This window comes from Leptomonas pyrrhocoris, assembly GCF_001293395.1.
Source record: "Leptomonas pyrrhocoris isolate H10 chromosome Unknown, whole genome shotgun sequence".
Classification (NCBI taxonomy): domain Eukaryota; phylum Euglenozoa; class Kinetoplastea; order Trypanosomatida; family Trypanosomatidae; genus Leptomonas; species Leptomonas pyrrhocoris.
The window spans coordinates 164,795-179,873 of NW_015438388.1; the positions used below are offsets into that span (position 1 = coordinate 164,795).

Here is a 15,079-nt window from a genome sequence, read left to right on the forward strand (position 1 = left end):
ATGGGTCGGCGCATGCACCCTCCACCTTTCTGTGTCTACACTTGGCTATTTTTTTTCTCTCTCTCTCTCTCTTGCTTTAATGGCGGAGAGTGCGATGCGGCGCCTTTTCCTTTCATGTGCTTCCATTTCCCATTTCTTTGTGGTCTCTCTCTTTATGTTATTTTCTTGTTTGATTTTCTCGTTGCGTTCATGGGCGTGTGTATGTGTTTGTTTGGCGCTGATATGGGCACACGTGTGGTGTCTCTTCCGGTGGGGGTTTACACACAGCACCGTGTTTGCTGTACACCTCCCGTCCCCCTTTGACTTGTGCTTGATTTCGTTTCCCCCCTTACATGTATGTCTTTCGCTCTCTCTTTTTCTCTTATTTTCTGATTTCCTCAAGCGCCGTTTTTTTTCCAGTTGTGTAGAGCTCCTCAGCCAAAACAGTAGTACGAATAATGTGAATCGGTGCTGGTGCTGCAGTACCCGAAACAGCGGACCACCTAAAAAGAATATGTTACCGCTGATGAATGGCCTCGCGTCGTTGATGAATACATAGAGATGGTGACTTGCCTTTCTCAGCAGGTTGGGAGCGGTAAAGCACACCAACGCAAATCGCCTTCGTACCACCACCACGTCGACGCACTGTCCCATTGTGTCGCTTCCACAGCTGCACTCTTTCTGTTTCTACGACCTCCTCTCCCGGATAACAACAATATGCCGGAACTCCTCGTGCGTGGGACGCGTTTGGGGCCGTTACGCCTGCGCGGCCTCCCCATTCCGGTGGGCAGCGGGCGACCCTTCAGCGCCAAAAAGGTTTATCTTCTTTCTTCCCAGTCCTTCTAGTGGTGCCCTTGACTCTCCGGTGCCCTCGACGTTGATTCACAGCGTCAACGGCGCGTTGTACAACCACACATACACATTCATGGCGTCTACTCGCGTGAGCTTGACACGCTACCTGCATCAGATAGGAACGACAACCGCACTACCGACTACCGCTCTCTGTTAGCCCACGCTGTGTAAATGGGGATGTGCTGTTGTAAGCCGTCTCCGGCGGCGGAAAGGTCCCCGGTGGCGGAGAGGTCCCCCGCTGACCGACTCGCTGGCAGATTCAACGTGAGCCCTCGCTTTCGAAATCCGTTCAGCGTCGAACCGCCTCTACTGTCCTCCGTGCCAAACGACGGCAGCGACATCGATGCACCCGCGGCTATCAAATCTGCTGATACGGACAGCAGTGGGAATGACAACGCGACTGCTGGACGCCACGGGGCCTCCGACACACGCGTTTTCCTGCCGCGTCGTCGTGGGGCCGTCTGCGGCGAAGCTCTCTCTTGCTACTTGAAAGATGTGAAGTGGTGGGGCAGTGCGAAGGATCCACATAGCGATACACCAGATGCACGGCAGAGCGAGCTGGACACGGTGCGACACGTTCTGCTCACCCACTCTCTCTTTACCGACTGCCGCGACGATGCGGAGTTGATGGAAGAGATGCTACATGCCTTTGAGCGCCAGGAGACGGCGCCGGGAGAAGTCATAGCGTTTCCGCTGGAGGTCACCGCCTTTCATGTTGTTGTGCAGGGTAGAGCGGTGGCGGGGCTGACACAAACGAAGGCAGACGAAACGTCAAGCTTGAACGCCGACAATCTTTCTCGCCCTTTACAAGGCTCATGTCCCGCAACGGAAGCCATGCATGAGAGCGGCAATAACGATGCTCCCCGTGATCGCGTCGGCGACAGAACGCAATGGAACGTCGGTGAGGCCTTCGGCAGTGAGGGACTCCTCTACCCGTTATCTTCTCGCTACAACGACTCCTCCGTACACGCGGCAAGTGCATCGGAGGATGGCAACGCTGATGCGAGTGCCAGCACCTCTAACACGGTCACCTGGCGCTTAAGTCGGGTGCGCTATCAGCAGCTCCTACGCCTGCACTACGATGAGCAGCTGCGTCGCATTCTGCGTGCGCTCTCGCAGTGCCCACTGCTGCAACACCTCACGCCGGTGCAGCTCTTCGACCTGGCTGAGAAGGCAGAGGTCGTCACGCGGGGTGCGGCGGTGCCGCTGCTCTGCGCCGGCGAGGCCCCTAAAGATTTGTTGGTGTTGATGTCCGGCACCGTTGCGGTGGAGCACGAGCGGGCGAACGGCCATGGTGGGCAGGCGCGCATCCAGGCGGCTATCTTAAGCGTGAGCGACTGCGTTGGCGATGAAGAGTGGCTCGCCGGCTGTGCCGCGTCCTCGTCTGCGCACCCCTGTGCTGCCGCTGCTACCTACACCTACACCACGCAGCAGCCGATCGAGGCGGTGCGCCTCTCCCTTCAAGCTTTGATGGACCTCCTTTCCCCGGCGGACCTCGCGGCGCTGCAGCACAACAGCCGCAATGTGCGTGAAAAGGATCGCCGTGAGGAGCAGGTTAGAGAGTCGGTGCGTGCGCTGGTGGAGCAGAGCCTGCTCGCCCGTCTCTCCGACGACACCGACATCGAGGACACGGCAGAGGAAGCAGAAGACGGAAGCTACGAGAGGAAGAAGCCAGCTGCAGGGCCGGCCAAATTCATCGGGTCGGCGGCCTTTCCAAATGGGCGGCAGCTGGCGCAGGAGCCGGTGATGGACGACGTCACGGTGAAAGGCGCGGATGTGACGAACTTCTTGCTGAGTAACTTTTTCACCCGCCCCACGTACTGCCACGCGGATGGGCGCGAGCGCGGGTTGTCGATGGCGGCCTTCACCGCCAAGCGCTCCTACCCGCGCGGCGCCGTCCTCTTCGAGGTCGCCTACGAGCCGCACGGAGACACTACTGGAGCATCGCATTCTCCGAAGCTCGTCGCACATTCGCCAGCCAAGGCGGATCACCTCTACGTCGTCGCCTCGGGGGCCATCAGTGTGCTGGACGCCGACAGCGGCGCCTGCATCTTCACCGCCGTACGCGGCAACAGCCTCGGCGAGGAAGGACTGCTGCCGCCCCTTCACTGCTTCACCGCCGCTCCGCTGCACACCCGCGTCGTCGTCACGGGCGATGCGGGTTGTGAGGTGTACGAGCTCAGCGCGAAGGCCTTCCGAGAGTTCCTGCGCCGGCCCTACGTCGCGGGCATCCGTCAGTTTTGCGGTGTCTTCTGCAGCCTGCCCTGCGCGGAGTACTTCCCCGAGAATTACTGGCGTTTTCTGTTTCACTGCACGACGGAGCAGGAGGTGGTCGGGGGTGACCCGATTGGGATGCAAGGGGCACCGTGCGTCTACGTAGCCCTGCTCCTGGATGGACGGGTGAACGCCTACCGTGGCGGAGCAGAACGCATTCCGGCAACAAGGAACGGGCAGCGCGACACCGGCGATGGCCAGGACGAAGCCGTCGCTACCTTTCGTCGCGGCGACATCGTGGGCGGGCAGGAGGCGATGGAGGGCGGCGCGTTGGCGGCGGCGTACGTGTGTGAGTGCCGCACCCGGATGCTGTGCGTACCGGCCAGCTCGTTTGGCGGATTATTCCGTCCCGCCATGCCGTACCTCCAATCGCTCTGGTCGCAGGACCGCTACAAGGCGCTGAGGCAGGTGCAGTGATGTTGTTAGCCTGAGGCATCGGAGGAAGAGCGTGTAGAAGATCACTGCAAGACAGTCCTGCTGCTGATGTCGGCATCCAGTTGAATGTGCATGAACAATGTAAACTTCTGTCCTCTCCTTATTTTTCGTGGGGTAGGTTCAACCGCAGAAGAACAAAACTGTTTCTTCTCTTTTTCACGCTTCACATGTAATGGAGGTTTTAAAAATGACAAGATAATGGATGCGTGTTGCGTTGTAGCGAGAGCGAATTCATCGGCAAGTGTGTGCAGTTGACTCGCTCTTAATGTTATCACTACTGCTGATAAAAAGCAAGTGCGTGTGAAACGGTGATCGTCGCAGGGGTGCGTGAACGGTGCTTACGTGCGGCGAACTCTCCCTCCGCTTTGGTGGATGGGCTGCCACTGCGAGCATCTTTATGGTGCTCCTGTGTATCGCAACCCCTTTCTTCTTCTTTCTTTGTGTCTTTCCCACCTTTTCCGGCTCTGTTGCCGGTCGAGTATTCGCAGACGTTTTGTAGGGCAACGCAGGTGTTTGTCTTTCCTTCTAGGCATTCCGCCGTGTTCTTTTGACCAATTCTACTTCGCCATGCTTCGGCGCACCTCTCTTGCACAGCTGCGGGTGCTGTGCCTGACGATGCTGCCGGACGGCGGCGCCCTCACGCGCGCTCTCCGGCAGCTCGGGTACACCCCCTACAGTCTCCGCTCCTCCTTCCAACAGGGCCACGCCAGCACGCACCCGATCGAGTGGTCGAAGCTGCTCGACGGCACCACGCAGTCTGTCCCGCCGAATCTGCTGGCGGACTACGACTGCGTGGTCGGCCCACCGGGTGCGATGCTGTACACCACGCTGCTGCGCCAGGCACCGCAGTACACCAAGGTGATTCTCGTCGAGGAGGTCGACAAGGACCGGTGGGCGGAGAAGTACGAGACCTACATGCGCCGACTGCAGAACGCGACGAGGCGGGCGTCAAATAACCGAATTTCGAAGGCGTTTCAGAATATGCTGGCGAAGATGGTGGTGGGCGGTGACCCCTCCTACGCCGCCTCTTCGTCCCTCTCGTCGGCCACAGCGGAAAAGAAAGGCGCGTCGAGAGTGGCTGCGTCCACTGAGGCGAGCCACTCGCACATGACGGCCTCATCGGGGGATCTGCGGCGGACCTTTGCGGCAGAGGCCGCAGTCATGCAGGGCACATTGTCATCCACTACCACAACAGAGTCTGACTCCATCGCTTCTGCGAAAGGCAAGGAGAACACGGCGGAGAAAAGTAACGTCAATGGCGGACTGCAGCACCCCCGTGCGGTAGCTCTGCAGCTGTACGAGGAGAGCGTGAAGATGTCTGTCCCACCTGGCCAGCTGCTTGTGTACCGCTACGGAGACGGCTGGGAACCGCTCTGCAGCTTCCTGGAAAAGGCCGTCCCCGCCACCCCCTTTCCTGAATACGAGGATGGGCTGCGAGTGCTGGGCAACCTGCAGGAGCGTATAGAGTTCGTCTACGCCCTGCAGTACGTTCTGGGCGGCATCTGTGTCGTGTGTCTGCTCATCACCGTCGTGCCTCGCTGCGCGGGTGTGACGCAGTTCTTCGCGGACCTTTACACGGATTATCAGGTCGCGTTTGGGGCGGACAGTGACGACGCGGTGTTGGAGAGAGAGACGAAGGCGGAGGCTGCGGCGGGTGGGCGCCAAAGCGATGCGGAGAAGTTTGAGAAGGAGTGGAGGAAGCGGGGCGGCTCTGTGACTCGCACGAAGAGTGGGTAGCGTCGGCGCGTGTCGTGGCGTGGCATCACTTTGGCAGGCCTAGGGGCTTTTTGTTTGTACAGATCTACAGAGAATAATAATGAAAATTAATAGTCGTAATATCCACTCACTGAGGCAGCTGTTGGCGGTTCCCAGCAACCGTGTTTTTTCTCCTGATGGATCAGAGCTTCTATTTCGTACTCTTCGACGTAGACGTATATCGCCTGCCTCCCTGCTCGTTGCGTTTTGTTCCGCCTCGTCTTTGCCGCCATTGCCGCCTTATGCAGGCCTTGAGGATCCGCTCACTTTTTGGAGCCTCTCGACCTTTCTCTTTAACCTTCGCTTTCCTACGGCGCATTCAATCCTCCTGCTCGCGTTTCTCAGGTCGGATCCTCGTAGCTGTCCTCCCCCTCAAAACAGAAGGGACACCGAGTGTCATCTGCCGCCAATTGACACATGCTACGTCGGTCCGTTGCGGCGCTGCAGCAGGCGGCCGAGCTGCGGTCACGCGTCCCCGTCATTGGACTGCAGGTTCTTTTCCCCGACCCCGCCCCTGCGGGTCTCGCGGTGCCCGCCATCACAGAACAGCTGCATCGCTTCGACCCGTCCTTGCAAACGGCAACGCTGCGCACCGCCCCGGACGCCGACAACGCCGGCCTCAGCGGCATCGTCGCGTGGTCCGCTGCCGGCTCCCCGGACTCCCACGCCCCTCTTGTGGAGCACCGGGTGGATTTCGTTGTGCGAAACCGGTGCCCCCTGCCCCCGAGTGTGGCGGAGCAGTGCATCACCTACTCCCTCTAGCCGGAGGCGGTGAAGGTGCGCATGCAAGCGGCGCAGAGTGCGGCCTATCTCTCCTACCACGGCACCGACGCCGCTTTGCCGCTAGAGAAGTACGTGGCAGTGTCTGCGGTGGCCGCAGCGCTGTGCGAGGCAGGCGGCGGCTGTGGGGTGTTGAACGTGCACGCCTGCACCGCCGCCTCCGCCTCGCTCTTCTCGCGCTCGTTCATCGAAGAAAACTGCGATTGTGCGGGGCGCCCGTTGGATTTCTTCCGCGCCCTTCCCGTCACCACGCTCTACGCCGGCTTTCAGCCGTACCAGACGGAGGGGGCAAAGGGTGAGCTGCGGTACGGCTTCCGCACGCACGGCGCGGAGCTGCTGGGGTTGCCGAACCTCGCCACCTTCGCAACAGACGTGGCGTCTTCGGAGGTGGTGTTCTACGCGTTTCACGCCATGTGGGAGCTGATGCAGCGCCGCGGCCGCCCTCTCGTTGCGGGGGAGCCGGTGCAGCTCACGTCAGACCCGTCGACCGGCGTGACGGTGCGCGACCCGCTGCTGACGGAGGCGTACTTGCAGCACCCGCCGCAGGGGGTGTTGGTGCTGGAGCCTGCGAAGGGGTGGGAGGCGTTTCAGGCGCTCACACGCGGGGCGTCCTCCTAGTTGTTGAAGAAGCGCGTCCAATTTACATATAGTTACGTGGGAAGTGGTTGGCGGCGATTTCATCTGAACGCTAATAGCGGTTTACGGTCTTCCTTTTCAGGGCTTGAAGCGGCACTCGACCTGCAGCGTGGAAGTCCAAACGCCCAAATCTCGAGAGGAGGACTGCGTCAGCAGCTTGCTCTGAGCCGAGAAGCGAGTCCGCTAGTTTGCACCTCCACGGCCTCGTGGATACCCCAATGGAACTCCACTTCATCAACCACCCTTCTTCACCTCCACGCATTGTCGGTCCTTGTCTTTGCATTGCATTTCTTTTCTCTTCTGTGGTGGTTGTGCCCTCACAACAGTCTTTTCCACTGCCCCAAAAAGCGGACGCTCCGCACCGCGTGTTTCTAAGGCGGTCTCGCTGAGGTGACAAAGGGAAGAGAGGCGCGAGAAAGAGTCATGGCGGTGACCCGCCAGGAGATGTTGGACGCCGCCGTGTTCTTCGAGGAAGGCCGTCGCCCTTCCCAGCCGCTGCGAGGTCATGGCTTTCTTCTCCACGGCGCACGCGCGTCCGGGAAGACGTCCCTGGCGTTTCAGGCAGCCATCAACACCGTTCAGCGCGAAGGGGAACGCGGACAGGTCGTGGTGCTCTGCCAGGAGTCCGCGTTTTACGCCAAAGTACCGGTGCCCTTCACCCCCCTCGGCGCCCTCTCGCCGTCCGAGTTGGGCCGAATCGAGTTCGTGTACGTCGAGAGCTGGAGTGCGGCGCTGCGGGAGTTGATGGAGCTGCGCACTCTCCATGCGGTGCCGCCGCTGCTGCTGATCGACGATGACGGGTTCGAGGTGGAGACACCGTCAGCTCGGCTCGGTAGGAGTGGCCAGCATGCCGACGTGCTCACCTCCACCGCCGCCGCGGCGTGTCTCTCTTACTTGGAAAACATCCACGATTGGATAACGCGGAATCGGAGGCCGTTCTCATACGTTCTCGTCACGAACGCGCTGCCGGAATCGGCGACGCGGCTGGCGCTGCCCTACGCCGCCTTTCCGTTGGTGAGTGTGTGGGTGGGTGCGTCTGGCGTGGTGCAGGTGACGCCGGTGCCGTGTGATCCCACTGTGATCGCGCCGGCGTACCTGACGTGGCGGAACGGATTGCAGCTGCGGTAAGAGAAAGAAAGAGAAAGGGAGGAATGCATCATTCACATACCCATATATATATATATAGAGAGAGAGAGGGAGAGAGAGATTATGCGTGAGCTGGAGATCTTGCAATGGAACAAATACCTTATGGAACGTTATCACTGCTGCTGCTGCTATAACGAAACACTTTTAAATTCAAAATGTGTACAACATGAAGCCCCAACTCAGGCGTTTGTTGCCAACCTCGTCTGCACTAACAGCTGTTAGCTCGAAGCCTCATTAGAGGAGCTAATTTCTCCCTCCTCCCTCCTTTCGAAGCGGTCTCGCAGTGTTCAACTATTTGTGTGCTCTTCTGTATGTAAATAAAGAAAGGACGCAATATATTTTGTGCTTATGCAGCCGCGTCATTCCAAGGCTGAGCCAACTTCCCGTTCTCTACCACCCCCTCTCTCTCTCCCTCGCTTCTTTAACCTGTGTGCGTGTGAACTTGAGAAACTTCGACGATTTCCACCGCACGTGAGGATTCGGTACATCGTAAACACCTGTAAAGCAAAGTAGGAGTAATACGTACTCCGCAAGAGCACCTCTACTTGCTTTAGAGACGCTTTCTATTCCGTGTGAAGCACGATACGGAGCGACACGTCTGCGGTTTAGAGGCCTTTGCTCAGTCTACGGTACACCTGTCTGAGTAGGACTCTTCCGCACACACAAGCCTTTTCTTTTTTCTTAATTCACATCTTATTCCTCAATGAGCTAAGTGCGTTACGTCACCACGAGGTGCTGCTTCACAAGGTCAGCAAGCCACAGCATCTTTCTTTCGTCTTCTGCGTGGTAGCACGACTGTGCATTGCACCTAGTAAACCGGAAACACAACAGCCGAGCTCGCTGCATCTGCCCGCCCACTTCACGTTATACACTGCAAATTCCTTTCTGCTCTTTCATTTTTAGTTTCATTGTCCTTCTCTGTATTAGTAGCAGAGCGAGAAGACGAGTTCGTGCTCTCGAATTGGTGTCGATTGGTCGGTACCTCGTAGTAGTGCGTCAACTTGTCGCTGTGCTTTTTATTCCACCCCTTTTCTAACATACAAATCTTTTTATTTACAGCGACACCCGTCTCGAACGCAGCCGCGGTTGGCACGCGCCCGTTCTCGACTCGACTGAGGGGCTAGAGTTTCTTTTTTTCTTATCCCCCATCTTTTCGTTCTCTCCTCTTTGCAGTATACCCGCGTGTTTGCACTCCTCTCATTTTGCTTGCTTTTGCTGCTTTCTTTTGATATATATTGAGTCGCTTCTCTGCATAATTATTTCCTACTCTCTCCCCCTCTCCCCCTCTCCCAATCCACCCACCTCAACAGCGAATACTACCCGGTCAATCGACGCCGCACACGTGTGCAGTCCGCTTGTCACGATGGGCAAAAAGGCCGACAGGAATCAGAAGAAGGTGACGAAGTTCAAGTACGGCGGGCCGGCGGTGAAGGGCGACAGCTACGCCCTCTTCGACGATGGCCGTTGCTTCCGCGTGGAGGTGGGCAAGAAGAAGTGGTTCCTCTATAACGACACCCTCGAGATGGAGATGCACATCAACTTCACCTTCGAGCGGGGTACCGCGGTGCACAACGTCAAGCATGGCCGGACGGAGATGAAGCGCACAGGAGCAGGCAGCACGCAATGCACCGTGATCGTGTACCCCCTCGAGACGATCCCCTTCGTCAAGCTCGACAAGAAGGAGGGGATTGCCTACTCGGCCGTCAACAGCTCCCGCGGACTCGCCCCGGGGTACATCGAGAAGGTGAACCGCGAAGCACGGCAGAAGTGCGCGGGTGAGACGCGGAAGGTGGCGGTAGTGGCGGGCGTCACGCACAGCGACGAGGAGCTGCTGTACAAGTGCCGCAAGAGCAGGATACCGTACGTGGACATGACTTTTCCCCCCGCCGAGGCGTCGCTGCAGCGGCCGTCCGATACAAAGAAGGTGGCGAACCTGGAGGCGGTTACGTGGCGGCGGCCGCAGGACTGCATTCCTGAAATGGCCCACAAGGAGATCAAGCTGTTCCGCGCGGGCGTCGACCCGAACGACATTGGCCAAGGCATGCTGGGCGACTGCTGGTTTATGTGCTCCATCGCGGTCGTGGCGGACAGCACGACGATGATCAAGGACCTGTTCCGCCACCCGGTGTCGAAGTCGAAGCGGAAGAAGGAGCAAAAGGCGGGCGGGTACCGCGTGTACATCAACAAGAACGGGTGGTACCACAACGTTATCGTGGACAGCTACCTGCCCAGCTACAACTGCGCCGTGTACTTTGGCCGCTCCGCCGGCGACCCCTACGAGCTGTGGGTGTCGCTGCTGGAGAAGGCGTACGCGAAGGTGCACGGCTCCTTTGCCTCCATCATCGGTGGCAACCCGCTGCACGCCCTGAAGGACTTGACCGGCTTTCCGGTGTACTCCTTCAACGACACCTGGAAGGAGGCCGCGTTCGACGAGGACAAAGCCTCGGCCTTCTTCAAGGTGCTGCTGCGGCACCGTCAGAGGGGCTACTTGATCTCGATCAGCACCCCTGGCACGGACACGAGTGCGTACAACGCGGCCGGGGCGAAGGCGAACTCCGAGGACCTGGAGTCGCGCTACACCGCCGCCGGCCTCCGCACGGGCCACGCGTACTCGGTGCTGAAGGTGCGTCAGTTTCTGATGCCGCGTGTGAAACTGCTGAAGATCCGCAATCCGTGGGGCACCGGCGACGAGTGGACGGGCGCGTGGGGGAAGAACAGCGACAAGTGGAAGAAGCACTCGTTGGTGCGGCGCTCCTGCAAGCCGAGTAAGGAGAGCGACGGGACGTTCTGGATGGAGTGGAAGGACGCCGTGCTGTACTTCGAGGGCGGTGGCGTGTGCATGGTGAAGAAGAAGTGGTTCCAGTACAACTTCCAGGGCAAGTTCATCGGCATCCTCCCTTCTATCGCGCTGAAGATTGAGTTGAAGAAGAAGCAGAAGATCTTCTTTACCCTCTCGCAAAAGGACCGGCGCATGCTGAAGGACGGCGACCCGGAGCAGCTGTACAAAGGGCTTCTCATCTCCGTCACCGGGTTCAACGCGGTAACCGACATGCAGCAGGTCATCTCCCTCAGCACCCAGAACCCGGAGATCAACCCGCCAGAAAAGTACGAGTACACTGTCGCACGGGACGTGGGACTGGAGATCGAGCTCGATCCAGCGCGGAGTCCTTTCTACGTGATCCCGCGTATCATGGTGGCCAACAAGGGCGGACCGAAGGACTACACGTTCGGCATGTTGACACCGAACAAGTCCTCCGAGAAAGGGCTACGTGTGTCCTTTGTGCACCTCCCCGACTCGTGCCCCGCCTTTCAGCAGGTGTCGTCCTTCAAGATGGAGGGGGAGGAGTTGCTGCCGACGCGGTTTCAGTACAAGAAGCGTGGCGGGGCGCCTCGGCTGAAGGAGGGCGTGACGGCCTTCGGGGCCACCAACGTCAAGGAGGAGTTCCCCTTTCCTTTCTAGAAATCTTAGTTTGAGGCGTAAATCATGATCTGCCGCCGTGAGGGGCTCGCAACACCCACGTATATACCGGCGTACGTTTACCCACCTGGCGGAAGGTAGACTCTCTACCCATTCCCTGCTTTCTTATAACTGCAGGAAGAATATCTTTTTTTTACTCTCTGGTAAATTGTGCACTGCACGGACACAATGAAGGCCAAAGTGATCGCGTTCACTGCACCCGGTGGTTGAAGGAGTATCCTCCTACGCTTTTCCTGGGAGCTTTACGCAGCGTTCGCCCCGCTTCATTTCGTATGGTAGAAATACGTGATACCATTGAGGGAACTGAGAGGAATAAACAAAGGCACGGCGCCTCCCGACTCGACAAGCGTGTTTCCTCCCTTCCGTCACCGTTCTCCTCGTTATTATGCCCTCTCTTTCTATCTCCATTTGTTTTCTTCTCTATTTACTCGACTAACACTTGTATAATATTATAATCACTGCTCCGCTTGCTGAAATGAAAGATTTTTGTTTTCATCCATCAGTCCTGTGCTCTTCGGAAACACACTAGCGCAACGACACACACACATACACACAGGCGTAGTCATCAACACCTATATTTCTCTATACCCCTACTGTACTCTCCATCTTCTATTTTTTTTCCTCTAAAGTACCACTACCCTTCTGTTTTACTGTACCAGGTTCTGTTGCTTGCGCTGCCGCATCTCACGGAACCGATTGCCCGATCCGTTTTCGTCAACATTTATACGCTGTCTTCTTCTCAGACTTTCTTGTTTTTCTTCCCTTCTCTTCTCTCCTTCTGCAACTCCGAAAATGGGGTGCTGCCAGTCCAAGGATAACACGAAGAAGCCGAAGGGGACGGCGAATAAGGCGGCGGAGCCGAAGCCCGCGAAGCAGGCGCCACGGGAGAACGAGAAGCGTGAGGCCGCCGCCCCGCCCCCCGAGGCTGCCGCGCCAGAGAAGCCGGCTGACCCAGCCGCGGAGCGCATCCGTGCGATCCGCGAGCACCAGGAGGAGTACCCCTTCCGCTACAACGCCTGCACGGTCGAGGGCGGAGAGGTGAAGGAGTACTTCGAGAACGGCCTCGTCTTCCGCGTCATTAAGGGCGACTCGTGGTACGTCTACAACGACTCCCTCGACTACGAGGCGCAGGCGGACTTCCGCTTCGGTCCGGGCTCGAAGATCTCCGCCGGCGAGCGGACGACACTGGAGGAGACGGAGGACGGGTGGGTCTGCGCCCACGCTGTCGTGCACCCCCTTGAGACGCTGCACTACATCTCTGGCACGCCGAACGGCTACAAGAGCGGCATCACCATCAAACCCCTCAGCGACGAGTACCGCCACGAGATCGCAGCCGAGGCGAACCACACGGCCGAGGAGGAGACGTCGGCCGTGCGGGAACTGGTCGGCGCGGAGAGCGACGACGAGGAGAAGGTGCTGCGCCGCTGCGTGGAAACGCGCACCCCCTACGTCGACCTGCACTTCCCTCCGCACGCCGAGTCGCTCGCACGCCCTGAGCACGACGTGCGGAGCCTACCGGAGATGGCTTTCATGCGGCCCACGCAATACCTGCCGGAGGACAAGCAGGCGTCCGTCGAGGCCATTGCCGGGCCAGTCGTCAGTCACTCCGTCGACGGCGGCAACCTCGGCGACTCGTGGCTGACGTGCGCGCTGGCCGCTCTGGCCGAGGAGCCGACGGCGGTGCAGAACTTGTTCGCGCAGGTCACGCCCGCCGAGAAGGACGTCGGTGCGTACCGCGTCAGTCTCAACAAGAACGGCTGGTGGGAGTCCGTCATCGTGGACGACTACCTGCCCACCGTGAACAAGATGCCCGTCTTTGCGCACAGCGTCGACGAGCCACGCGAGGTGTGGACCTCGCTGCTGGAGAAGGCCTACGCGAAGGTGCACGGCTCGTACGCCACCATCACCGGCGGCGACGCGCTGCAGGCGCTGGCCGACTTCACCGGCTCGCCGGTCTTCCGCTTCGACAGCGACTGGGCCGCGGCGGCCGTCGACGCCGGCAAGGCGGACACCCTCGTGGGGATGCTCGCCGAGGTGACGCGCAACAACGGCGCGACGGTGGTGCTGAGCACGCCGAGCCACGACTCCGGGACCTACCTCGGCCGCGAGGCGCAGGTGGACTCCAACGCCTTCCGCGAGAAGTTCACCGAGGTGGGTTTGCGCACTGGCTACACGTACTTCGTAGAGCGCGTCGTCTCCGTCAAGAAGAGCCGCACCCTCCTCTTCAAGGTGCGCAATCCATGGCGCTCGACCGGCAGCTGGACCGGCCTGTGGTGTTACGGCTCGCCGGCCTGGGAGGAGAACCCGGACGTCTGCTCCGTCTGCGACGGCATGAACGACGCGAAGGATGGCAGCTTCTGGATCGACTTCGAGGACGCCAAGAAGTACTTCGACGGCGGCGGTATCATCCTGACGGTGAAGGGTGCGACGGACTACCGGGTGAAGGGCAGCTTCAAGGACACCGTGCCGAGCGCGGTGCTCGACATCACGGCCGCCGAGCCCATCCGCGTCCTTCTCACCCTCTCCCAGCCCGACAAGCGCGGCGTGGAGCGCAGCGACCCCTCCTGCCGCCTCGCGCCGATCATGCTGACCCTGTCGAAGCAGGACGGCGACAAGCAGCGCGTGGTGCAAAATACTAGCTGGAACCCGCTGCACCCGTCCGAGGAGTTCAACTTTGTCGTGGGCCGCGATGTCGCGATGTGGGCCACGCTGGAGCCCGGCGAGCGCTACCACGTCGTGCCGCGCATCCACCGCAAGGGCGTGAGGACGGACTACCACCGCCCGCACGTCATCGGTATCATCGCGGACGGCCGGCTGGACGGCAAGGTGCACATCGAGGTGAAGCACCTCCCGGCCGAATCGAGCGTCTTCACGAACTACGTGGCGTACGCCGCGACCGACCTGGCTTCGGTGGACGTGCAGCACCAGGTGCACACCGCCGGTGCACCGCTGAAGACCGCCGTCTCGTCCACGGTGGTGTCCGCGGCTGCGGCTGTGGCGCCGCGCGGCCCGCCTGCGAAGCGCGAGCCGTCGCCGGTGCACAGCGAGGGCGGTGCGTCGAACGACAACATCCAGGGCTCTGAGCACGTGCAGAACCCGGGCGCTAGCGACGAAGATTCCGAGCTGTAAGCAGGGGAGAGTATCTCTTCTCTATTCCCCTGTTATCCTGTTGCCTCTTATTTATTTATTTGTTTTAGCTGTATCGATCATCATTTTTCGTGGAGAGAGTCGAGAGGGAGAGGATAGTAGAGAGAGAGGGACGTCCCGGTGGGTCTCGTCGCAGGCAAGAAAATAGAAGTCCGGTAGCAACGAGGCGGCATACATGCTTGTTGCGTGGCGGTATCTGCTCTCTTGCTTTCTCTTGCGTAATAAATGGCTGAGTGAGGGGGAAGCTATCACCACGCGACATGCAGGCTTCACACCACAGCGTCTCTCCAAAGAAAAAAGAAACACCTTTCGCATAGTGCGAAGAGCACACAGACATATGTAAACGAAAAAAAAGAAGTTTGGAGTTTGGAAACTCTGGTGCTGAAAAGGAAAAAAAAAACATGGAGAAGCCAATGAAAGCGCATGTCTTTAGGAAGGGGGGTTTCTCCTTCTCTATCACCTGAGGTTTTTCTTTTAGCTTAATATCTGTACTGACGATAGTTTTTGTGTTGGCGTGTTTGTGTGGTTTGCGCGTTGACAACTTCTATATCTACCCGTTATCAATGTTCGCTGTTTTGTTTATTTATTTCTTTTAGG

General features: G+C 58.9%; 6 protein-coding genes across 11 annotated transcripts; all 6 read left to right on the forward strand.

Annotated features, from left to right (window-relative positions):
- Window positions 1-768: 768 nt before the first annotated feature.
- ABB37_09527 (hypothetical protein) lies at window positions 769-3,522 on the forward strand (the record flags this gene model as incomplete). Of its 3 annotated transcripts, none has more annotated exons than XM_015809051.1 (1): window positions 769-3,522. In XM_015809051.1, the coding sequence occupies exon 1, from the start codon at window positions 1,003-1,005 to the stop codon at window positions 3,520-3,522; it is 2,520 nt and encodes an 839-aa protein (XP_015652371.1). In that variant the 5' UTR covers window positions 769-1,002. The 3 variants fall into 3 exon arrangements, with proteins under 3 accessions (XP_015652371.1, XP_015652372.1, XP_015652373.1); XM_015809052.1 differs by having other exon boundaries at window positions 784-3,522; XM_015809053.1 differs by having other exon boundaries at window positions 866-3,522.
- Window positions 3,523-4,017: 495 nt separating this feature from the next.
- On the forward strand, window positions 4,018-5,277 carry ABB37_09528 (hypothetical protein; the record flags this gene model as incomplete). Of its 3 annotated transcripts, none has more annotated exons than XM_015809054.1 (1): window positions 4,018-5,277. In XM_015809054.1, exon 1 carries the CDS (start codon window positions 4,108-4,110, stop codon window positions 5,275-5,277), a length of 1,170 nt encoding a protein of 389 aa, XP_015652374.1. In that variant the 5' UTR covers window positions 4,018-4,107. The 3 variants fall into 3 exon arrangements, with proteins under 3 accessions (XP_015652374.1, XP_015652375.1, XP_015652376.1); XM_015809055.1 differs by having other exon boundaries at window positions 4,027-5,277; XM_015809056.1 differs by having other exon boundaries at window positions 4,038-5,277.
- Window positions 5,278-5,638: 361 nt separating this feature from the next.
- ABB37_09529 (membrane protein) lies at window positions 5,639-6,693 on the forward strand (the record flags this gene model as incomplete). Its single annotated transcript, XM_015809057.1, has 1 exon — window positions 5,639-6,693. Exon 1 carries the CDS (start codon window positions 6,079-6,081, stop codon window positions 6,691-6,693), a length of 615 nt encoding a protein of 204 aa, XP_015652377.1. The 5' UTR covers window positions 5,639-6,078.
- Window positions 6,694-7,035: 342 nt separating this feature from the next.
- On the forward strand, window positions 7,036-7,839 carry ABB37_09530 (putative mitochondrial hypothetical protein; the record flags this gene model as incomplete). The annotated part of the gene is made up of 1 exon (XM_015809058.1): window positions 7,036-7,839. The coding sequence occupies exon 1, from the start codon at window positions 7,135-7,137 to the stop codon at window positions 7,837-7,839; it is 705 nt and encodes a 234-aa protein (XP_015652378.1). The 5' UTR covers window positions 7,036-7,134.
- Window positions 7,840-8,302: 463 nt separating this feature from the next.
- On the forward strand, window positions 8,303-11,317 carry ABB37_09531 (putative calpain-like cysteine peptidase putativecysteine peptidase Clan CA family C2; the record flags this gene model as incomplete). Of its 2 annotated transcripts, none has more annotated exons than XM_015809059.1 (1): window positions 8,303-11,317. In XM_015809059.1, exon 1 carries the CDS (start codon window positions 9,221-9,223, stop codon window positions 11,315-11,317), a length of 2,097 nt encoding a protein of 698 aa, XP_015652379.1. In that variant the 5' UTR covers window positions 8,303-9,220. The 2 variants fall into 2 exon arrangements, with proteins under 2 accessions (XP_015652379.1, XP_015652380.1); XM_015809060.1 differs by having other exon boundaries at window positions 8,915-11,317.
- Window positions 11,318-11,815: 498 nt separating this feature from the next.
- Window positions 11,816-14,464, forward strand: ABB37_09532 (putative mitochondrial cytoskeleton-associated protein CAP5.5; the record flags this gene model as incomplete). Its single annotated transcript, XM_015809061.1, has 1 exon — window positions 11,816-14,464. The coding sequence occupies exon 1, from the start codon at window positions 12,128-12,130 to the stop codon at window positions 14,462-14,464; it is 2,337 nt and encodes a 778-aa protein (XP_015652381.1). The 5' UTR covers window positions 11,816-12,127.
- Between the last annotated feature and the right edge of the window lie 615 nt (window positions 14,465-15,079).